Source organism: Seriola aureovittata, chromosome 3 (genome assembly GCF_021018895.1).
Source record: "Seriola aureovittata isolate HTS-2021-v1 ecotype China chromosome 3, ASM2101889v1, whole genome shotgun sequence".
Lineage (NCBI taxonomy): Eukaryota > Metazoa > Chordata > Actinopteri > Carangiformes > Carangidae > Seriola > Seriola aureovittata.
In genome coordinates, this window is record NC_079366.1 from 6,522,863 (window position 1) to 6,547,525 (window position 24,663).

General features: G+C 40.6%; 1 protein-coding gene across 1 annotated transcript; it reads left to right on the top strand.

The window, feature by feature from the left end:
- Nucleotides 1-2,120: 2,120 nt before the first annotated feature.
- On the top strand, nucleotides 2,121-16,440 carry chrnb5a (cholinergic receptor, nicotinic, beta 5a). The gene is made up of 8 exons (XM_056368414.1): nucleotides 2,121-2,861; nucleotides 7,330-7,475; nucleotides 10,373-10,417; nucleotides 10,537-10,646; nucleotides 11,381-11,907; nucleotides 13,381-13,871; nucleotides 14,580-14,725; nucleotides 15,483-16,440. Exons 1-8 carry the CDS (start codon nucleotides 2,816-2,818, stop codon nucleotides 15,496-15,498), a joined length of 1,527 nt encoding a protein of 508 aa, XP_056224389.1. The 5' UTR covers nucleotides 2,121-2,815; the 3' UTR covers nucleotides 15,499-16,440.
- Nucleotides 16,441-24,663: the final 8,223 nt, after the last annotated feature.

Here is a 24,663-nt window from a genome sequence, read left to right on the forward strand (position 1 = left end):
CCATTATGGCAGATTGAAATCTCCACTGGGCCGTGTAAGAGAGTAATGTGTTGGTTATATGGCCTGGACTGTGAGGGATTTATGCACATGCTTAACCCATCAATAATGGCACAGGAATAAATCTCTCATCAGTTTTTGTTTTGACATCATTAATGCTGTTTTAGGAGATTATCTTGTGGGTGTTTGTGCATGGGGGGGGGGGTGTATTCAAACATTTTGCATCAAAAATAATTGATAAAAAACTGGGGAAACTCTTCTGGATTTAATCATCAGGTGATATTTGGTAATATATGTTTCCCATTTGCATAAGGTTAATTGCTTTAAAACATCAAAACATAACTGTGTGTTTTCTTGTATATCAAAAAGGAAACATATATATTAAAGAACCCGTCCTGCCCCCATCCAGGCTTATGACTGTTAGCCCCTGAATCAGCGATGGATTATTCATGAGGGACAAGCAGAGATGTCTAAAAGAGGTGCAGTCTGTACATGTCTTTTCCTCTTCATTGCTTTCACACCCAAGTCTTTCTCTGTCTCCACTGTGACTTTCTCTGGCAGAGTGGCCTGCGACACGACTCTCCTCTTACTGCGCTGGCATATCATAGCCACGTGCACCCGGTACAACTGTTAAAAATACTCTGTGTGAGCTCACAAATATAAAAGCAAGCCCACACAGATATGCACCAGAAATGAGTATTCTGTATACGGCCTCTGAGGTAGACAACGTGGGTGAATGAGATGAGCCACAGACAGCAGCCAGTATATAGAGGAATGTGTTTGTTAAAGAAGTCCCAGCCTCACAGATCACATACAAATTACAATGTTGAAAATATCACTGCAATTTTCACTCATGTTTTTTGTGATTTTTAAAGCCCCCCCCCCCTTCAACTCAAAACATGTGTTTGGCTTGTTGTTACATCACTGTGATGTTTGAGCTTCACTGTGCAGGAACGATGTATGTGTGACTGTTTTCACTCTCACCTGCTGAAAGGGGAACTTTTAATCTCAGTTCATGACGTGAACATATGAGCAGGAGTTTGGAAGCCAGTCATGATCCATCATGCAATTTACACAAGTGTGATGTGATGTGGAAACTTGAACGTCCCATACTCCAAGAAAGGACCTGTCATTCAAGTTGGAGACATTTCGTTTCTAGGACTTCAACTTTTAAAAAGAAAAATATTTACATATTCATATGGATTAGATTTTACAATGGGAGAGAAGAAGCAGATGTCAATTTAAGAATTTTAAAGAATGTAAAAATGTCGTTTCAAAACATAGTCTATATAAGTCATATAGGGGCGCTTACTTTTTCCAGATGCAATCCACACAGAGGTCAAAGTGCAGAGTGTGGAGCAGTGCCTGTTATGGGAAATGAACCAGAGCTGTCACATGCTCAACAGCTACACTACTGTTCTTGGAGTCCATGGGGGAAAAAAAATACTACAGCAACTTCTTACACAATACGTATACCTCATAAGACAGGTAATACAATAAAATGTAAGAAAGTACAGGACCAAATTGTAATGAGCATGTACACACTGCAGCAAACACACTGCAATCAAATATTCATAACTAACCAAAATACAATATAGAACAATACACTTCCCCATTATATGCAGCTGGCACTCTGTGCTGTTTCAAAGCATGTTCCAGTGATCATATGCTTATCCTCAAACTAAGCTTGAGTAAACCTGAGCCTAAATAATCAGCTTAAAGTAACCAATTCTCGTTGTAACGATTCTTATGTAAACTTGTGAGTAAAACAGATGAGCTGGGTGTATTTCTGTTTACAGCCATTTACTGTGGCTTTTTTTCTCTCTCTTCTCTGTGGTGTTGAAGTTTGGGTTCACTGAGCGCCATGAGAAGGAGGCTACCAAAGCCCCACTGGCCGAGCAGAGGCCATCTACAGTGCGGACTGGCAGCTGAACTTCAGTCCGCGAGTCATTTCCACCCAACCTGTATACACACACACACACACACCACACACACACACACACACACACACACACACACACACACACACACACAAACACACAAACACACACACCCCTCCCCTCCACAATACCCCTCCCCCTCCCCCTCCCCCTCCCCCTCCTGCTTCTCTTTCTGGCTTCTCCTCCGATCAGCGTGAGTTTCATGGGAAATAGCTCCTGGCTTCTATGTGGACTTTAACTGGAAGTAGTTGCCCTGAGGAACCGACGCGTCCCGGCGGTGCACCCTGCACTTTGAGCTGCGCCACTTTCTATACGCACGAGAACTTCATCTGCGCTTCATCAGGAGAGTGCGAACCTACCGCAGGTGAGCGCTAGCGCCTTCATTCCCTGAGGAAGAAGTTGAAGGAGGGTTTTTTTTGATTATTATTTAATTGGACGAGAACAACTGCTCTCACTCATTTGAACAGTTGGATTTGGAACGAGAGCTTTTAAATGTCACCGCTGCTGGTTTGTGGCTGAGGAGGCAGCGCACCATGGGCAGCCCAGCTCCTGTAGTAGTCCGCTATAAAATAAACGATCAACATGTTTTCTTTGGTAAATAAACATTTCCTACAAATAACCTCTGTCTTATATTAGCCAAAGTTTCTTCGTGTATTCAGCTCAAGATCAGAGCAACAGCCGGAGCAGGTGTGTGGCGTCCAGCGGAGAACAGAGGTGGGAGGTGGATGAAAGAGGAGTTCAGCTAGTGTGACACGACGGAACCTAAACATTGAATTTCTCTTCACACACGACCCACTTCTTTTTTTCTTCTTCTTCTTCTTCTTCTCTGGAGGACCATCTGAAAAAAGTAGTGAGTTTGTCCAGGGGAAAAGAAGGAGATGACTACCAACACTCTCCTCCTGCTCTTCATCCTGTCTCTCACAAGTAAGTTGTTTAATAACATTTCTAAAGTATGAGTGTGATCTGATGCAAAGTATACAATGATAGTCACAGTATAATACACTGTGATGAACGTTTCTTCTCATATTTTTTTATATCCTTTAATCAGTTTCTGTGATTGAGACATGACCCCCCCTCCCCCAACACACACACACACACACACACACACACACACACACACACACACACACACTCCCTCTGTTGGCCTGCTGAAGTCAGTGTGACCAGTGCAATAAGCTGCTAGAGAAGTGAAGTTGTGCTGAATGGCTGAATGCAGTGTCCTGTAGATAATCATGCACAGCTCACATTAAAGGTGGCACTAGAGAATTTGATATTGACTTTTAATTAAATCCTGAGCTTTATTCCAAACCCCTCTTTGCTTCAAGCAGACAGGCTGAAGGAACTGGTCGTACAGGCTTTTAATTAAGACGCCACTAACCACTAAAGTTTATGTTGTCTGCAATGAAAGAACAGATGGGGTCTATGCTCTATGTGTTTAAATGTTCCAGTATTTGTAATACTCTTCTAGACTATATTCTTTGGTAATCAGAATGATATGAAAGAAAAATTGAACCTATCATAGCATAATCCTGAACATTTACATGTAGCCTAATTATTCATCTCATTTTATCTCCCTGTTACGGTTTGAACATTATTTCAAAGCCTTCTCCACGTGCCAGGGATGTAATTATGCTACAAAAATAATTGAATTGAATTGTAATTACATTTCAGTTACTGTAATTAAGTTTTTGCCATGTAGCCTTAAATAAGAGTGTAATTTGTGTGTATTTGTAGGATTTAAAATATTATCAAGGACAAATATGGAGGACATGACCTTGCGGTGCCCTTAGTGGCAGCTACAGTGTTGCTTAGTTCTGTTTGGTATTTATGTTTTTCTACCATATTGTTTCTGTTATAACAGCATGAAGAGTACTTGGTTGCAAAAGTCTCACATGATGAGATACTGTTTGATCATGAATGTGAGTCCTAATAACCAAAAAAGAGAGACAAACCCAGAGGACCACCGTGTTTCCCAAGAGTATGGGATGTGGTTTGTTTTTGTTGTGTCTCTGAGTTTTTGAATCAAAAGAAGTCACAATGTTGCTCACAACTTTTACCTCAGAGACAGGGTTTTAAAAAACCGTGTGTGATGTCCGTTCTCTTAAAATACTTGTAAGTAAAAGCAGATGGGTTCTCTGAATAATTTACAGAAGGCTATTTTGTCTACCACAAAGAGAGAACTGTCTAGTGTCTTTTAGGCAGAACACTTGAATGTCTCCACCACAAGATGGGAGATTCCTTCTATTGACCTGACCCCTTGTCTCATGGATTGTTGAGTTTTCCATCCTTTACTGATGAAATTAAGCTTGTAGGCCAGGTGTTATCGCTAAGCTTGCTGGGCTTTAAAAAACAGTAATTGACAAGACAAAAAACTAAATCAGAGCCATCGTTGTTCATATCCGCTCCAAAAAAACAGCTGGAGTCTGAAAAAGATCAGGTATGACAGGCAACATAGTCAAGCATTATTCTGCAGCATCCATCAGGGCAAAGATACCCTCAAGTCCAGGTCTAAATTATTTAAATGATGTAATCCACCAAGAGGGCACATAGCACTTCTCTGTGTCTTCCACCATGTTGTTGTGAGTGTTTGTGTTTCCCTGAAGGCTTGATGATTTGACCAGGCTTTGCACTATATATGCTATGATGTTTGGCACCACTCCTCAGTGACAGCCTCATTATTTTCAATAAAACTTTTGAAAAGCATAGAGATTAAAAACACAAATGAGTACAGCCTGCATATGACAGCATCAGTGTTTTGGGTATTATTTTGAATGCAGGGCACTGAAATACTAACTGAAAATACTATACTATAATGTAAGACAGAGTCAACATGGGGCAGATACAGCCCACATACCTTGGACTTACTATAGCCTATAAGTGAGCTTTCAACCACATTTTCAATGCTTTGTCCTGACTGTAGTATAGTGTCAAGAGGTTACTAGTCCAAGTCAAGAAACAGTCAGAAAAAAAACCCACACCTCCCCATTACATCAAAATTGTCATTTTCTTTGGTTTTTGTTCAAATCAAACAAATGAGATAGAACATGTTAGTTAGTGAACTTTACATGTACTGTTAAGTGGATCTTCATACCTTTGAACAGAGCCAGGCTAGCTGTTTCCCCCGGTTTCTGAGCTAAGTTAACCAGAGAGTGATATCAGTCTTCTCATCTGACCTTTAACAATAAAGCAAAGTGTATTTCCAAACGTTTGTACTATTCCTTTAATAATGTAATTTCGATAGACTGTATAAAGATGGACATAGTCTCCACAATGTCACCTATACCCAATACTGTCTCTGAAGAACAGTTACAGTGCTGCAGGAATGAGTCCTAAATCCTGGAAATTACTTAGCATTTTAGCGCTTCCATTGTCAAATACTAACTCCCTTGTCCTGAAGTCAATGGGTTTTTTGAATGGGGTTTTGGTTAGATGCCTTAATTAAGTTGGTAAGTAGTTGCTAGTAGACTGCTAACAAGTGGCTATAGAGCTTGTCAGGGCCATTAACTGTCAAAACAAAACAACAACAAAACAAACTATTATTAACTTTGTAAGAGGAAATGCCTTTGTAGAAGAGGTAAGCGCTAGCTTCAAGTTGGAAGTTTAGCAATGGTGACGTTGAAGTCATGCGACTGCGGTGTAGTTTGTTTATACCCTAATGTTAGCTTTTTACTTCTGGCGATTGTATTTAGGCTTCAGAAATCATAAAAGTGTTGTTCATTTGTTAAGATTAAGTATCAAAAACTTTGGTTCGTCACAGAACTTTTTTTCTGCAGTCAGCCAAAAGCCAATGTAAAAATCCCATAGGCTTTTTGTCGAGGGGAACCAGGGTGATGCTAACTTAAAAATATGTCATCCCTGCTGCACTCCATGGAAGCTTAGAGTGGGCTGCTACGCCATTGCCATCACTGCCTGACTCCGCCTATCTCCTGGCTAATACAAAACTGGGCGAAGAGTTGGAGTGGTGCAGCTGAAATGTCAGTGAATGCCGGTTTAGTAACTGTGGCAAGCATAAGCTCCCGTTTGCATCATTAGCACAGCTGGGCGTCTGAGCGTCTTACTCAAAGGCTAACCCAAGGCTAATTCATTTGCTGGCAAATTAGCTAGTTAACAAACTAAGCTAACAGGTGGTGAGTACAGACACCAATAGCTACTAATTACTACTAACAGGTAAATGAAATTAAACTAGAATTTCACTCACATCAAAAAACAGGAGAACAGACTTCCTCACAATCTGTAGCTGGCCAAACTATCTGTCCGATATACAAATAAATACAAACATACAAACACGCAGACAGCTAGCGGCTAAACAGCCTTTGAGCAAGACGCAGAAGCAAACTGCACTGTAATTTGCAGACTGTAATGTAAAGCAATACCACCCATGTTCATAAAACAGGCCATTCTGCTACACTGGGGCCACTTCAGATGAAAGTTAAATGTCATTATCCATTTGGTTAACCTTTAATTTAACCAACACCCTTCTCTTACACAACTTGATTCCTCAGGTTATTACTTAATGGCAAATAATTTATACTTTATCTGCAGACTGAAGAGTTTTCAAGTAGTTCTAATAGATTCTCTTCCCCCCGCCCCTTTCAAACAGCTGAAAACATCAGTGTTAACTGTGACATGAAAACTTGAAGCAGCAGGGTGCTGCTGACAAGAGAACATCTATGCTCACTCAGCCTTCCCTGCATGTAATCTTACAAAAACAGACAATTCATGTGGCACAGAGGGGGTGAAGCAGTCCAGATATTAAACGCTCTCTGTGCTGTTGTCAGTTTGTTTGACAATGTAGACATAATGGCTGCGGAAGCCAAGAGAGTGGGTCGAAAGCATTTTGCTTCTGACTTATTCATACGATCACTTTTACATAACCAATAATTTAGGGCTGAGGAAACACAAAGCTTCAGGGATCCTCTCACAGGGATGGATGCATGACTGGATTTTTGTTTGTTCTTTTGCTCTAAAACCCTGCAGTAAAGCGTGAGACTGCAAGACACACACACGCACACACTTACTGAGAACACATGATTCAGCCTTAATACCCTTTGGTAAATTAACTTCATTCACAGCCAACTTGTTTATTGTTCATCATTCATGATGACACTGGACTGAAAACATACTGTGACAGAGAGGATATCAAGCTCGGAGCTGCAGCACACGCATAGGCTATGGTGACATTTTTGTATTCAGTGTAACACTGAAAGGGAAACACACTACCCTTTCTGCTATTAGTAACACGTGGCATTTATTTATACGTATGACATTTATGTTTGGCTGACTGACTGTGTTCTTTTCAAACAGAGCAGTGCAGGTATGTTTTTAAGCATAAATGCATCCTAAATGTACAGCTTCAAAAAATATTGTTTTCATACTTGTGTTTCTCCTGTAGGCAGCAGGGCAGAGAATGCAGAGGAGCGTCTGGTGAACTACCTGTTGGGTCCAGAGCGCTACAATAAACTGATCAGACCAGCTGTCAATAAGAGCCAGCAGGTCACCATCTCCATACAGGTGTCTCTGTCTCAGCTTATCAGCGTAGTAAGTATAATGAAATACACAAATGCACACATTTGTATACATGTACAAATACTGATCAATATGTATAAATAACCCTTGGGGCTTGGACACTAACACTCATGGAGATGATAGATCCACCATTTGATGTGATGATTGGTTTGTTAGTAGATATAAGAATTGTATATGAGCTGGATCAAGTTTTAACATCTCTCTGCAGCAAGACCCACAGTGCACAAACTATGCCTCTACAAAACCTCTACCCACATCACCCACAGTTCACCCTGGGACCTTTTTTGTTTTGTTTAGATTTCTCACCTGGACCCGACAACTTGGATTCCCATCTTTCAAAGCCTCCAGCGACTCTTGTCCAGACTACTTTTTAAAGTCTTTTAGGGTCACCATCTACATGCAGGCTACCTATAAAAATTGCATCACATTTCTGCATAAACTTATGACAAACTCCTGTCGTAACATTTTAGATTTGCTAATTTGGCGTCCTGGTCATCATTTACCCTACAGAGAAAGTATCATTGATATGCTTGATTAACAGCTCCGGCCCCGTCCTGTTAGTTTTGTTGCACCAGTTAGGGCAGGGCAATTTACACTGGTATCAATTTTAATAGTTCATAAAGGTTGGCGACATCATGTAAACCCAAGCATTGCTCCACCCAACAGACCTCTCTCACAGCAGACATTGTTACGAACATTTGCATGTATTAAAGCAATGTTGTCCTCTGTCTCTTCTGTCTGTCTCCAAAGCCTTGTTTAAAAAAAGCTCTAACTGCGGGGTGTGAATGCTTTACTTAAACTTTTATAATTGTTGTGTTGTACCTGCTTCACTACAGTACAGCACTACAGAGTGGTCTCCCTTAAAAAAACAGCTTCATAAATATTCAAAAGTGCTGAATAAATATTACATTATTATGTGTTATAATAAAAACTTTATAATAATGCGTCATACCGCCAAAAACATGCAGGTTAGAGGGACTGGTGACTTTCTATCGCCTGTGGGTATGGATGAGTCTGAATCTGTTTGCCTGTCTCTTTGAGTTAGCCGTGTGATAGACAGGTGACCTGTCCAGGGTACCTCTGCAGTCTGTGCCTCTCCGTGGGATAGGCTGCAGCTTCCCCTCAGTCTCAGGACAAGTCATTTAGAAAATGGATGGAGAGATCATTTTTGGACTTTTGTTTGTTAGTTTTCTCTCTGGATTATCCATGTTTTTGGAATATTGACTGCAGCCTGTTATTCAGTGTGTGCCATGAACTCTTTGAACTAACACGCTTTAATTCACTTGAGCAAAGGCTTTCCAAGGCTGTGGCACACCAGTGTGCCAACAAACAAGACGTAAACAAGCTGTGGATGTATCAGAGGAATTTGAAACATCCATCACACTTTAGTCACTAAGTCTTCACCTCATTAAGTGGGCTTCTAAACATGATTTGCTATTTATTTTATGGTACAGATAATTGGATATATTTAGTCACATTACTTATTACAGTAATTTCTGTTACTCAGCCAAACTCTGTGAAAAGTGCTTTCCAGCAACTCCAAATCCACCACACACACATTCTCTATATTTAACACTTAGAAGCAGAAATCAGAGACACTGTGGTTTAACAGTCAGCCCACGGGTTGAGGGTATTTACCAGACAGAAGTGGGAGTAAGTCACACATGTGAAAGTCTCAAGCAAATCCCAAGTTACTATGGTGAGAAATCCCTGCTGTAAGTCAAGCAAGTCAAGTCAAGTCAAGTCAATGTTCAGGTCAAGCAAGTCAAGTTATATGAGATTCTGATGATCAGCCCCAGTTTCCACATTTAAATCGATTAAAAGACAGTGGTCATGAAAAGCTTAGTTTTACTTTAGCATTAATGAAAACTGTTGCAGCTGCTTACACCTTATAAATCATACTGATATTTGACATTTTGTGGCAATGTAGAGTCCTGATCTGTGGCTGCAGCCACCCGCTGCTGCAATTATTATTTTTAGTTTCATCATTATTATTATTACCTCTTCCGGATCCACTCCTTTAACTGGATTTGCACCAAAATTGAATGGGTTCCTTCCTGGCTCATGCCACATCCCTCCACCAATGTCAGTGCAAATCGGCAGTGGCAGCTTTGCGCATTAGCCTCTGCTGGCCTGTTGCATTATACTACGTTGCCAGGTTTGTGGGCATCACATCTGCCAGAAATCACCCTCATGTTTCAAAAAGAAAATGTAACTTCTCAGTATCTACAAAAATGTCAAAGTCCAATTCAAGTCTTTTATCAGTGTTTGTCAAGCAAGTCTCAGGTCCTCAAATTTTTGACTTAGGTCTGACCTGAGTCAAGTCATGTGACTCAAGTCCCCCACTTCTGTTTTTTCTAACCATCAACAACTAGCTCAATGTTAGGTAGTTGGCTAGCTTGCTAAGGAGACACAACATGTAAATAATACAACTTTGGAGTTACTGGAGGACATGTCTCCTCTGCTGAAGCTAACCAGCAGGTAGCTACCAGTCCAACCAGTCCACTGAACACAGAGATGAAATTATTATCAGCCGTAATAACCAAATTCACATTACTGTGACACGTTGCTAAGTTACTATGACTTCCCAAGACAACTTGACTCAAAATTCCTTGTGAAGCATTTCATTGGACATATTTAAAATCTGGAATAACTCAAAGCACTGCAACATAATGTGTTATGTTCTCTAACAGGAAGGTATGTCATTTTGTCAAAAACTGTCTTTGATATTGTGTCCACCCCCTAAAGGTGTGCTTTCATATTTGGGTTGACCATGAGTGTGTCTTGCCTAAAGCACTACCACTAGACATTATATTAACATTATAATAATACAGCTATTTATATTGTTAAGTAAAATATTATGGGAATTATGCACGATGTCTGACAAGCTGACTGATGTTTTCTTGCAGAATGAGAGAGAGCAAATTATGACGACCAACTTATGGCTGTTTCAGGTACAGTACAGTCTTTGTCACTGCTGAGTGCACCTCATTATACAGTTTGTACAGTATGTGGACGTGTTTGTCAGTCAATCACCGCGTTTGTCAGGAGCTTATGAAGCCTCTGTCCACAGGAGTGGAATGACTACAGGCTGAGATGGGACCCAGAGAAGTATGAAGGCATCAAGAAACTACGGATACCATCCAAACACATCTGGCTTCCTGATATAGTGCTCTACAATAAGTAAGTACATGCATGTCGCGCCACAAAGAGAAGACCAGTTTGTTAGTATTTGATTTAGCTGCTATTTTATAGTCAGTGGAATGAAAAAATACAAATACATTGACAGCCTGTGTGTATGTGACCTTGTATTAATGGATTACAGTATGCTATTAATGGAGTTTCAGTATATCATTCTACAGCATTAAGAGGTTTTCAGACATTGCCATCCAGGATTTACAAGAAGAAAATCTATGAATAAAATAAGCCTGTTTTTTTCTACAGGGAAAAAGTTCTGCATTCTCTCCTTTAATTTTTGCTGAGGTGCAGGGGATTAGTGAATAATCTGTTTATTATCACTTTAGCCAATCACAAGGGAGCACTTAGGTTTGTCTGATTATTAATCACTGCAAAAAAGGGGGAAGAGGGTCTTCAGAGCTCAGATATATCTTATTTAAAGGAGTAGTTTGACATTTCGGGAGACATGCTTATTCACTTCCTTGCTGAGAGTTAGATGCAAAGATTGATGCCACTCACATGTCTGTCTGTTCAATATGTAGCTGGAGCCAGGAGATGGTTAGCTTAGCTTAGCACAAAGACTGGAAGTGAAGGGAAACAGCTAGCATGACTCTATTAGGATAAGTTGTAGCTAAAGTCTCCTCTCATTTAACTCTTTGCAGGAAAGCTAATAAATGTGAGTATATTAAAAGTGACTCAATACCCTTTTTAATCTTACATCTTCTCCAAACCTGTCACAGCGCTGATGGTGTGTACGAAGTTTCCTTCTATTGCAACGCCGTAGTCTCCAACACAGGGGACATTTTTTGGCTCCCCCCTGCAATCTACAAGTCGGCCTGCGCCATCGAGGTGCAGAACTTCCCCTTTGACCAGCAGAACTGCACTCTCAAGTTCCGCTCCTGGACCTACGACCACACAGAGGTGGACCTGATCCTCACCAGCGACTTCGCCAGTCGTGATGACTTCACGCCTAGCGGAGAGTGGGACATCGTGTCGCTCCCGGCACGCAAAAATGAGGACCCCAACGACATCACCTACCTGGATATCACCTACGATTTTGTTATCCAGAGGAAGCCGCTTTTTTATACCATTAACCTGATCATCCCGTGTGTGCTGATCACATCGCTGGCTATCCTGGTTTTCTACCTGCCGTCGGACTGTGGGGAGAAGATGACGCTGTGTATATCGGTGCTGCTGGCCCTCACTGTGTTCCTGCTGCTGATATCAAAGATAGTGCCACCCACCTCTCTGGCAGTGCCACTCATCGGTCAGTCATATTTGTGTTTGTTTGTATGCACCTGTGTGTAGAGTGGAGAAGATCAGAGATGTGAAACTTTCAGAATAACCTACAGATTATTCTTGCATTTTTAGAAAATAGATTAATAGGAAAACCTGAACCTGAAGTCAAAACTTTGTTGAGGTCTTAAGTATGGCAAAACTTTTAGTGAACCAAATATCAGTCAACATAATAACACACAAATAACTTTTTGACCTCTTTATCAAAGACAGTTTTCAAGAATTCATTCATTCAAGAAGCAAAAGAAGAAAGACAAGGTCAAAACCTAGTATAGCTATGGCTGGACCACATATGGTCAATGTGCAAAACTGAGGACGTATACTTGAAAACTGTTGTGGGACAGCTGTAATCAACTGACATTATTGCGTCCAATCTGAATTCTGCCTTGTGTCAGCTGGTTTCAGCTCTTTCTCTCCTACTCTCTGTGCTCTCATATACAGTATTTTAATACAGCTGCATTTCCAATGAAGCTTTTTTCTTTTACATGTTTTTTCTGTTTCTGTTGTCAGATAATGGAACAAGTATGAAATAGTGACTGAATCGTTGCCCATTAAGACTACATGTTAACTTTCAAGCCATTTCCAAGCTGCTGCTAAAATCCTGATTTTATAACTGCAAAACTGTGTGACAAAATCATCATACACATACATTAAAGACAAAGACTGTGCTATGATTTCAGCTATATTTACTTTTAATATTATCAGTCAGAGAGAAAGTTAGAAGTGACAGAATATCTTTTTGCTGCATTCTCTTTTAAGTAGACAAGGGTTTTGTCAGGAAGTCACTAGATTTGTTGCTAGGTGCTTTTTCTAAATGTAGTGACAAATGCGCTAAGTATGCAACACTACAGGCTTTAAATGCTCCCTAACAGTTTGTGCCAATTTATTGTGAAAGACAAACAGCCAGTGTGGAAACTCCAACTCAGTTACATGGCATCCAGCTGACCAATGGTGGAACTATGAACACCCAACTCTGTCACTCAGTCAGTCAGTCACAGACATTCGCAATTATGGGGCTGGTTCTGCTGTTGCAGTCTCAAGGGGCATAATCTCTTTCTGCCCAGGTAGGCTTTTAATGTGAAACATGCCGGGAGTGTTGAGCATTAGAAACTTAACATCAATCAAAAAAAAGGCAAAGCAGAAATGACTGTAATGCTCAGTAAATGAAAACAGTATTTCTGTAAATAATAGAGAATATGACACGATTCTGTTGTTGCACTGATGAAATTATTGCTGTGAAAATGTATTTACAAAAAAGTTATCCTTAAAGTCTGTTCTTTATTTGTCCATGCTGGACATGCTGCTGGTTATTATGTGAGACTCAGCCATTATTTGAACGCTGAAAAACAAACCACTGTGACCTGAGAGCAGTGCGATTAAAGGCAGTAGAAATATTTATTTGCTCATCTCGTCTTTTCCTTCTCTATCTGTCACTCTCTCTTAGGTAAATACCTGATGTTCACCATGGTGCTGGTCACTTTCTCCATTGTAAGCACCGTCTGCGTCCTCAACGTGCACCATCGCTCCCCGTCCACCCACCACATGCCCGACTGGGTCAAACGTCTCTTCTTAGTCCGACTGCCCACGTTCCTCCTCATGAGGCGCCCGGGCTCTTCCAACGTCCGCGATAAACTCCGCCGGAAGTATGCCAACCGGGGTACCATGGGGAAAACCAACTCCCAGAGCTGCACAGAGAGGAAGCAGTACTCTAACATCAGGCTCGGCGGGATCCGAACAGACAGCGACGCTATCTACGTGAACGAGGACTTGGCCCACAAGTTTTGCTGGAAGGTGGGCGACATCCCAGATGGGGGTGGTGGATTTTCGGACTTCCGGAGACCTTTGGCTGCTCAAGGGGATGCAGAGCTGGAGGAAGCAGTGGATGGAGTGAGATACATCGCTGAACACATGAAGACAGAAGACGATGATGAAGGGGTGAGAAGATAAAAACTGGTAAAAGAAATCTATTATTAGCAGGAACAGATAGTATCAAAGAATAAAAAAATAGGAACGAGAGAATATATCTTTGAATGGAATGGGGGAAGATAAGACACACAAAAGCAGATTATGGCGATGGATGATGAGAAAGATGCAACAGGGAAAAATGAGAAGATTACACCAAATGAAGAGGTTATCAGGGCAAGATGAGACATGGAACATGCCACATCTTAAATCGTTTGGTATTTGCTTTTGTTCCCTTGTGGTATTATTCCAACCTGTCCATCATCTCCCTTTCCCTGAAAACATCAGATATCCTCAGACAACCCTACACACACTTACACACACAACACAAACCTACTGAACACAGCACTAACCCTAACCTCCAGATTTGTGGCCGTGAGCTTCTAAACTTCCGCAAAACTCCCTCACTTAATAAATATTACAAACAAGTTTTGCAGCTGTAATTGCTCATGGCAGATTTTTCATGAAGCCGCTTCTCTTCCTCTCAGTATCAGCCTGCCGCAGTGCAGTTAAAAATATAACCTGATACGTATTCAGTGTCCTAGAAGCTTCAGTGCCACAACAGCAGCTAATAAAACACTTCTTCTTACATACAAAACTTCCCAAATGTGTGCTCATGTGTTTTCCCACACACACACACATATATAATATATATAGTTCAACTTGTTGGTTTGATTCCAGATCATAGAGGACTGGAAGTACGTGGCCATGGTGATAGACCGTCTGTTCCTGTGGATCTTCATCCTGGTGTGTGTGGTGGGAACACTGGGGCTCTTCATGCAGCCGCTCTTCCAGAGCTATAACACCCCCACTGCTGATGACACTGAGTGAGTAACACACTGAAGCACACAGTTACATACATCACAAATTGCCTGACACGGACTCTTATTTAAATGTCTAAGACTTAGCCCATGCACACTTTACAACATTTTGTTTGGCAGCACACACAATGAGTTTGTAATTAGTGTTTCACCAGTAGAATTGCACACTTTTCCTTGTCTGTTATTCTCTCAGTTGTCTCCCAAGTGTGACAAAGTCATGGTCTTTGTGTAGTCATGGTCAGCGTGGAGAACTGGTTCTGAATCAAAGCAGCTCCAAATTTGTAGGAAATTTGTTATGAATTTGGCCAAACTGTAGTGAGCACCCTATGTAATCAGCTCAGTTAGCAGTCACTAACAAAATTCAAAATGAAATTCTTAACAGTAGTTGGACAGTGGGAAGTTTTAACTCTGAAGCAGAAGTCAAACTGCATCAAGCAGAGGAGCGTGTTTTTTATCTGTAGTGATGTTTCCTTTTCTTGCTAAAATAAAATGTAACAAATCAAATACATTCATAAGAACAGGAATCAGTAAGAACTGACCAAGTGTAAACTTCACCCAACCCCATAGTATTCAATTCTGTTCATGCTAACAACTTACACATGTTTCTTAATTTCAAACAAAGTGACTTGATATTCCAGGATCTATTTACAGTAAAACCAGTTGTTTCGCTCAGTTACTTTGAATGAATAAGAATGGCAACTAATATATTTATATAAAAAATGTCTTAACTTACATTTACCATATTGTGCTTTTCTTTCCATAGGTATGGAGATTTCTAGAAAACAATTGAAAACTCATCTCTCGTAGGAACTTTAACTGAGAACCCACACCAGGTCTGGCTCTAATCTGACTCTGCTGGACATAACCAGCCTAATCGATGCAGCCAGCTGCACTGGTTGTGTTGGCAGCAGTGGACCTCAAACAAAAACATACCAGATCACCTTTTTTTATTTTATTTTTTTTATTTTTTGACTGCATGGCTTTTATTTTTGCCGGACTATGCATCCATCGAATCTCCACCATCGTCACAGGCATGACAATCCTCATTTTAACCGTTAACTTCTAACAGATTTTGATGTTATCATCGAGCAAATATAAGGCCTGTGCACAGTTTCTGACACAACATACAAGTTGCAGAGTATTTCCCCACAGTGTTTAACTCTCACAGTGTACAGAACAAACCACTAAAGTATTGGTAATTTCTTATCCTGTAAGACCGTGAGGCCTGCCCTCCTCTGCAGTGTTGTTAATGTGACAAATAAGACTTTATAAGACATTATACCAGTTGTTCATGTTGGTACAGAACAATGGACCATATTTTCTCTGTCTCTCCACTTCTAAAACCAAGATCTATTATAACAAAGTGAGGATTCTTTGTCCTATCCACCTTTTCTCTTCATAAAAATATTAATGCACCATCTCTCTCATCTCATCTCCTTTTCTTGTTCTGCTTCAGAGCTTTGTGCCTCATCTCCACCATCCATCTCCCAAGCAGCGTGTTGTAACCGTTAATGCATTGTCTCATTTTGAAGAATGTGTGTTCTTCTCCTGCTTTCTCTTTTTGTCTCCCTCTCTCTCTCTCTCTCTCCCTCTCTCTCTCGCTCTCTCACTTGCTTTGTTATTCTCTTATTTTTCCCTCAAGACTGCTAAAAGAAAACCAGTGCTAAAATGAGAAATGACAAAATGGACGTAAAAGATGGAAGAGGTCTTGAAAAGATTGATGAAATTCATAAGAACAGGAATCAGTAAGAACTGACCAAGTGTAAACTTCACCCAACCCCATAGTATTCAATTCTGTTCATGCTAACAACTTACACATGTTTCTTAATTTCAAACAAAGTGACTTGATATTCCAGGATCTATTTACAGTAAAACCAGTTGTTTCGCTCAGTTACTTTGAATGAATAAGAATGGCAACTAATATATTTATATAAAAAATGTCTTAACTTACATTTACCATATTGTGCTTTTCTTTCCATAGGTATGGAGATTTCTAGAAAACAATTGAAAACTCATCTCTCGTAGGAACTTTAACTGAGAACCCACACCAGGTCTGGCTCTAATCTGACTCTGCTGGACATAACCAGCCTAATCGATGCAGCCAGCTGCACTGGTTGTGTTGGCAGCAGTGGACCTCAAACAAAAACATACCAGATCACCTTTTTTTATTTTATTTTTTTTATTTTTTGACTGCATGGCTTTTATTTTTGCCGGACTATGCATCCATCGAATCTCCACCATCGTCACAGGCATGACAATCCTCATTTTAACCGTTAACTTCTAACAGATTTTGATGTTATCATCGAGCAAATATAAGGCCTGTGCACAGTTTCTGACACAACATACAAGTTGCAGAGTATTTCCCCACAGTGTTTAACTCTCACAGTGTACAGAACAAACCACTAAAGTATTGGTAATTTCTTATCCTGTAAGACCGTGAGGCCTGCCCTCCTCTGCAGTGTTGTTAATGTGACAAATAAGACTTTATAAGACATTATACCAGTTGTTCATGTTGGTACAGAACAATGGACCATATTTTCTCTGTCTCTCCACTTCTAAAACCAAGATCTATTATAACAAAGTGAGGATTCTTTGTCCTATCCACCTTTTCTCTTCATAAAAATATTAATGCACCATCTCTCTCATCTCATCTCCTTTTCTTGTTCTGCTTCAGAGCTTTGTGCCTCATCTCCACCATCCATCTCCCAAGCAGCGTGTTGTAACCGTTAATGCATTGTCTCATTTTGAAGAATGTGTGTTCTTCTCCTGCTTTCTCTTTTTGTCTCCCTCTCTCTCTCTCTCTCTCCCTCTCTCTCTCGCTCTCTCACTTGCTTTGTTATTCTCTTATTTTTCCCTCAAGACTGCTAAAAGAAAACCAGTGCTAAAATGAGAAATGACAAAATGGACGTAAAAGATGGAAGAGGTCTTGAAAAGATTGATGAAATTCAAAACAACTGTGACAAACTGATTCCTTTGCAGTTCATACATATATATATATATATATAACATATGAACAAACACTTTTTTTTCCATCACTATTTGGAACTATTGGCATTTGGTCCTCACTTTTACAGCTGCCTTAAACTGTTGCTGAATATCCTGACAGATGATTAAAGTAAGATGAAAGTGAAGCGGAGCAGCATCAGGCTACATACGTATAACTAATGACTTTCACACTGACTGTACTCTAATACAATATGTTGAATAAAAAGCTGTGAATTTTATGTTTGGCTGTTGCTTTTCCCTCATTCATTGTTATTTCTTTGCCCCTTTCACAGCAGACGTCACAGCACGAGAAGCACAGGTTTGAATAATAAAATTAATGACAAAACTGCATTTGGTTTTGGGGTCCTGGTGTTGATATCATTAAAAAGGCCTAGAGAAAGTAGTTTGTGCTTAGGCTTTGATGTTTTCATTCTTTTCACAACTATTTGTGGCACTTTTTGTGCAAACAACTTAGTGCTACACTATGAATGCTTTCCAGGAGAGACTGTACACGTTGATGCTGTTATCGCCATATTTAAACTATATTTGACCATTCAGATCAGGTATAAACCTTCAGTATGAGCTAGTTCTTTTCTAGCATAACCAAGTCCATACAGTTTAAATAGTTTGTGCACAAATTTTATTTTATTCACACTTCCTCAAAATATGCATGTACCACCACAAGTCTTTGCAAAGTTCACATGTGCACAAACCTTTTTTGTTTGAGCATCATTTCACAAGTGTAGACCCTGTCCTCCTATCATACCTGAGGGTGAGTTTGTATAAGATGTGATTCAGCAGCGTGTCCAGACGTACTCTGAGTTCTGAGGGTGAATACGGTTGAACCGCTCTGAGTCAGAGAGACGAGGGAGGAGCTATCAGTGGAAGAGAAAGCAGTTTATGGCTTTAGTGGATGGGATAACTGACACTCTGCAAACACTCAGGCTGAGTCCTGACAGCCCGGGATAAAAGAAGGTGTTCAGTATGTGGAGCGGGGCAGACAGAGTCAGTAGAACGTGGTATAAGTATTTTTATACTTTTCAGACATAATGACACTAATGTGTCATCTGTGGCATGTGTTTCATGTGGATGACCTCAAATACATTTTGAACATTTGATCAAATATCATAGAGGAAAGCATTCAAGCAGTTGTGTGTGTTTTGTGCATGTGTGTGCGTGTGGTCTTGTGAATGTGTGTAAAGGCTGCTCTGCCTGAGGAATACATATTCAGATAACAAGCATTTGTCCTGCATAAAATTTGATTATTGTTCATCAGTGAGATTGATGAGATAAAATTAACCAGTGACAATTTATGGAGACAGTTTCTTTTTGTGAGTGTACACACACACACACACACACACACACACACACACACACACGCACGCACGCACGCACGCACACACACACACACACACACACACACACACACACACACACACACACACACACACACTTGACTTGAGTTAAAACCTTTTTAGGCCTTAGCTCTGGTCAGTGGATCTATGTGAAGTGGAAAAAGGTTGAGTCCACGTGCAGGGTCACATCTTGTTAATGGACATTCTGGTCATTGTGTCTGTGTGTGTGTGTGTGTGTGTGTGTGTGTGTGTGTGTGTGTGCAGAACCTCCTTCCTCCTGACAAAAGAGGAAATGTGTTCGACAGCACTAATGCGCTTTTGTTCCACTGAGGATGAGTGTGTGTCTGTGTGTGTGTGTGTGAGTCCTTTTGCGAGTGCATATGCCCCAATTTGTGAACTCCATCTGCCAACAGAAAGGTAATATCAGGTGAAAACAACATCACCTTCTAACTGTCAGTGGTCTGTGAAGACAGAGCACACTGTTACTTTTTATGTACTATTGCATGAATGAACACGCACATATAACAGACTATGATAAGATTTAACTGGCCCAAATCCTTTAACTCAGCAAAAGTGAAGCACTGATTCCTGAAGTCAGCACATCTGCAAAAATACTATGGGGCTGTGCCGTGGTGGACAGCTATTGACACAACGCATATTTACTGTGACCCCCCTGCGAATGTGTGTGTGTGTGTGTGTGTGTGTGTGTGTGTGTGTGTGTGTGATATTTACCACATGTCCCAACCTATAAATATGAGGTTGACTGGAGCATAAAGGTGACAGATGTGATGCTGTCTGGGGGAAAGGCAGAGCAGGCCAGCTGTCATACTGTGGTATTAGAACGTGTAATGTAATGTAATGTTATTGTGCGCAACTTAGCTCACACATCAGGAACACATTACCAAGGTGACGTAACTGCAAACATGAGGTGCCTTTGAATTTGTATATTATTTGTATTTGTATACATTGAATTTGTTTAAAGTATTTCACCCATGTAAACAAACATTATTACACTTTTAACACGTAGGTAACTCTGCAGTACAATGGACACATAAAAAAATTGAAATATGCTAAGCTACATATTTTATAACACATGTTAAATCAATTCATATGAGAAGAATCCTGTTGGCTGTTGTTGCTTGACTGTACTGTGTTGCGGGAATGCTAAAAACATTAACAATCTCACTCACAAACAAATCAAAGCAAAGCCTGCAAATGCCTTCCTTAAATGATGCAAATAATTATTTATTATACACTTGTATAATATGGTGGCACAGCGGGGTGCCTCTACCCAAGGATGTACTTCTGCACTTTCCAGGGGGTACATAGAAAGACTGTGAAGTAAAACGGTTACAACAATTAAACAATTATAAATTATGATTTGAAGAAAACATACATATTCATATTCTAAACAGGCGTTGGAATAGAGGGTGTGTGAAAACTAAATGAGCAGAGAAGTCTCAACAGAAAACTAAAAGTAATACATAACCAGTTCAAATAGTTATCAGGAAGCTATTTAAAGGTACCCTATTGAAATAGCTTAAAATAATGAATTAACAGTTGACTTTGTTGGTTTAAAGTAAAGGATAAATGATTAAAACAGTTATAGCTGATATCTAAATTTATCAAATAGACAGCTAAAAGTAACAGATATACATTTCATAAAGTTATTTGAAAGTAAACAGGTGAAATTAAACAGTTCAATTAGTTATCTCAAGATAAATGGCTGAAGTAGTCAGTGTAATGTTATGTATAACTTGCTAAAATAGTATTACAAGTAATAGATACGTGATTGAAATAGTTATAGCTAATGTATGAAAGCATATAACAGATAATCAGAAGTAACAAATAAACAATTGAAATTGTTATTTTAAACTGATAAATTGTTATAAAAGCTAAATAAAAATGTTTTGTAAAAGCAAATTACCACTAGCAGTATAATTTTTGATCTAACAGCCTAAATAGTAACAGTTCAGTTGTATGAAAAAAATGAGTGTTAAATAAGAGCACTATCTTAGAATCAATATCAATATAATGTACTGCCAGACAAAACACTTGTTAATGATTCATGCTTATGTTATTATAATGGTCGTTAATCATGTATCATTGTGTTACAATATTTATGTGATATGAATGAGCTTTTATTGTGCTTAGCTGTTTAAAACTTAACTACAACAATAAGATGAGTCACTGCTTTCACTTGTTTGCCTCCTGCGTCTGATTCAGCACTTTTCCAGGGCAGTGCTTTGTAACTCATCTCTTTCCATCTCTCCTTTCCATGTCACCCTCCACCAGCCACCACTCACCCGCACCCTCACCTCATCCCACCTCTGTTGGCAGAGCTGGCCTCAGCTGCCCCACAGCACTGATAATTTAAGTGGACCCAGCTTTTCAGATCAGCAGTTTTTGTCCAACACACACATGTTCACACTAAGCCTGTCGTCCATTTGTTAAGGCGCAGTAGCTGTGGTGACTGAAGTAACCGTGAATGTCCAGAAGAGTGCTGTCATTGAAATTTCTCAAAATGTTCTCAAAGTCTGAAAGTGCAGATAATTAGTGCTGTGAAAACTAAAGCTTCTGGTATAAGTAAAATATTACCCGAAGCCTGATATAGAAATGACTTGAAACCACATCAACAAACCAGCAGATTTCCATTCTTATGCCCTGTGCAACATTTGCCAGGTCGGTGGAAAATCTGGCTCCCTGCGTCACTGAAGTTTCTTAAGGTTGTTCCTCTAAATAAGCAGGGTCTGTGAGGCAGCCCAGCCGCTGTCCAGAGGGCTCGTTCTGCTCCATCTACCCGCGCTAGTGCCTGAGGGCTGAAACATTACTGCTCCTTCACACACACTCCACCAAACCTGGACATCTCTGTGGCCCTTTCCTTCTTCTGCTCTCTCTCCTCCCTTTATTAACCTCCATTCCTCCCCTTCCCTTCCTCCATATCCTTCCGTTATTCCCTTCTCTCTGTATTTCTGTGCTTAGACACCCCCCGTCCTTTTTCAGTCTTTTGTAAATTGCTTGTGGAGAAATGGGGGCTAAAAATACGCCGGTGATAAACCCAATTATCTGTCCTTTTTCACGCTACACGCCCAAGTAGCTTACAACATGGGACAGGCTGTGTGCCAGATACCAGCGTTTGTGTGCCTACACCTGTGTGTGTTGCGCTACTGAGTGAATTCCTTTCACTGTTTCTACTGACTGCTGTTACCTGTGTGGAACAACAGATCAACCGATCACAGCAGTTGTGCTTAACAAAAAGGAAGTACAAGATACAGTCAGAATCAATCATTTTGGACTAGATGGGTGCTGCATGTTCTTCAGTCCAGGGTGAAAACTAGCTGAGAGAGAAGCAGCCAAGGTAAAGTTGTACCACTGCTGCAATAGGCCAGTCCCAGATGACCCTGCAGTATTATACTTTCTGAGTTTTCACTGTGTCTTTGTGGCTCCTCTAAGATATCGCCCGCAAAGCATGATGGCTTAAGTCAGCTTGTCCCACTGGATAACCCGCTTTCAGCAGCACACAATATTTGATCACTCTGTGCGTCAGCTAGTTTGTGTGTGTACATCTATGTGTGTGTGCGTGTGTGTGTGTGTGTGTGTGTGTGGGTGTCCAGCTTGTTGGCTGGAGAAAACCGAAAAGGACACCAGCATGAAAAACAAATGCCCAACTTTTCTGTCCTGTGAACCAAATGTCAGAGCGAACTCTGAATTTTTAAGACTTCATTTGTTCAGATATTTCACAGTCTGCACAGCGCTGATGCAATGGTGTTGGCAGCTAAGTTTTGATTTTGGCTTTTGAGTTCATTTTAGATACCCACCCCATGTAAACATTCCCAGTGTTGACAGTACATTTGGGCTCTAATTATTCACCCCTTTCCTTTCTGCCGCCACAGCGATGAATAAAAGATATGCAGCTCTGCCGACAGTAATGAGCGCGATGCTCTTAGACAGCTCTTATGATGTACTAACAGAGGTTTTGAGCATGTTTAAGTATTCCTCTTGCCTGTGGCTCGAGTACGTATGAGTGTCAGATACTCCTTCCTTCGCTATCACAAGCTGTAACAGTCAAAGTGTTGCCTGGTGAACTGCCACATTTATTTCACATTCATACCCATCAGTTTACAATCCCTGACTTGCAGTCCCGTCACACAGCGACCTGTGGAACTCAGTGATTTGTGAGTGCGAGTGCGCGAGCGAGCGATTATCATAAGCCACATACAGGGACAGGCCTTTAAACTAGTGAGCTTGTGGGTTAAGATATAATTTGAGGCAAAGATTGGTGTCCTTAATTTGATTCATTGCAATTACACTCAGCATGAGCTAACCCATTTTTGGGCTACATGCACCGGACCATATGACATTTTACTGTCCCAGGGGAAAGTGGTTTTGCTAAACCAGCACAAAACCACGGAGGCATGAATGTGTGTTTTTTTCTGTGTGTACGTTCACTTTTGGCTCCAGTGTAAACTATGGTACCTGCTGCTGACGTAAATCATCCTTATGTAGGTCTGCTGCACACTCAGGTGGTTATAAACAGTACACTCACACTATAGAGCTATTGAGGTGTAGATGTGTGTGAGCAGAGTCAATCAAATTATTGCTTTCCTTAATCAGACAAATGAACAGATGCGTTTGTGTAGGTGTGTGTGTGTGTGTGTGTGTGTGTGTGTGTTTCCGTCTGTGTTCATCTGTATGTGTGTGCATTAAGCTGATAATCCTTCGTTCAAGAACAACATTGCTTCTGTTGGCACCTTATGCCGTTTCATAAAGACACAACCGGATATGTTGATAAATAGCAATAAATACATAGCATAGCATTACATCATTTGAAGTTCATGTACACTTCAACTACAGAGGTGGACTAGAGAAACCTATATTTTTACTATTAATAAGTGAATAACAGGCACCCGCTTCCATTTTAGTTGACAGGAAAAGTTAATTAAGGCATCTTTTTTTTAATTTACACTAAAACAGGACGAGAGATCTTGGGAACAGAGAGAACCTCCAGTCCCACTATTTCAACTAGGAGACAGTATAAGAGGAACAAAAACCACCACTCAAAGCGCCACATTCACCCATTCACTCACATTCATACATCACACTCATACAATCACAGTCATACACCGATGGAACAGCCATCAAGGGGCAATGTGGGGTTCAGTATCTTGCCCAAAGATACTTCGACATGCGGCCCGGAGGAGCTTGGGAGCCTTCTAATTAGTGGCTGACCGGCTCTACCTCCACAGCCACAGTCGCTCCAAAAAAAAAAGACTATGAAATTTGAAGAGAAATGAAATTTATAGAGAACAGGAGGAATAGACCTTGGTGCTTAGACTCTGGCAGGAAGTGGATCGCCATGGGAAGCGGTGCACAGGAGTAAGGTGTTTCCAATTAGAGGAAACTTCTCCTGGAGGCTCGACACTGGTGGTGTTGATGAGGAATAGAGCTGGAGGATGGGAACGTCTGCCCTGAGAGGGAACCTTCTGATTGGATGTTTGATTAGAGATGGTCAGGCATACACAGGTGAGCCGGTGAATGGAAATGACAGCTGAATGACAGCAGGGAGGGAGAACACTTACATTTTGACAGCTTACAAGTGATTGG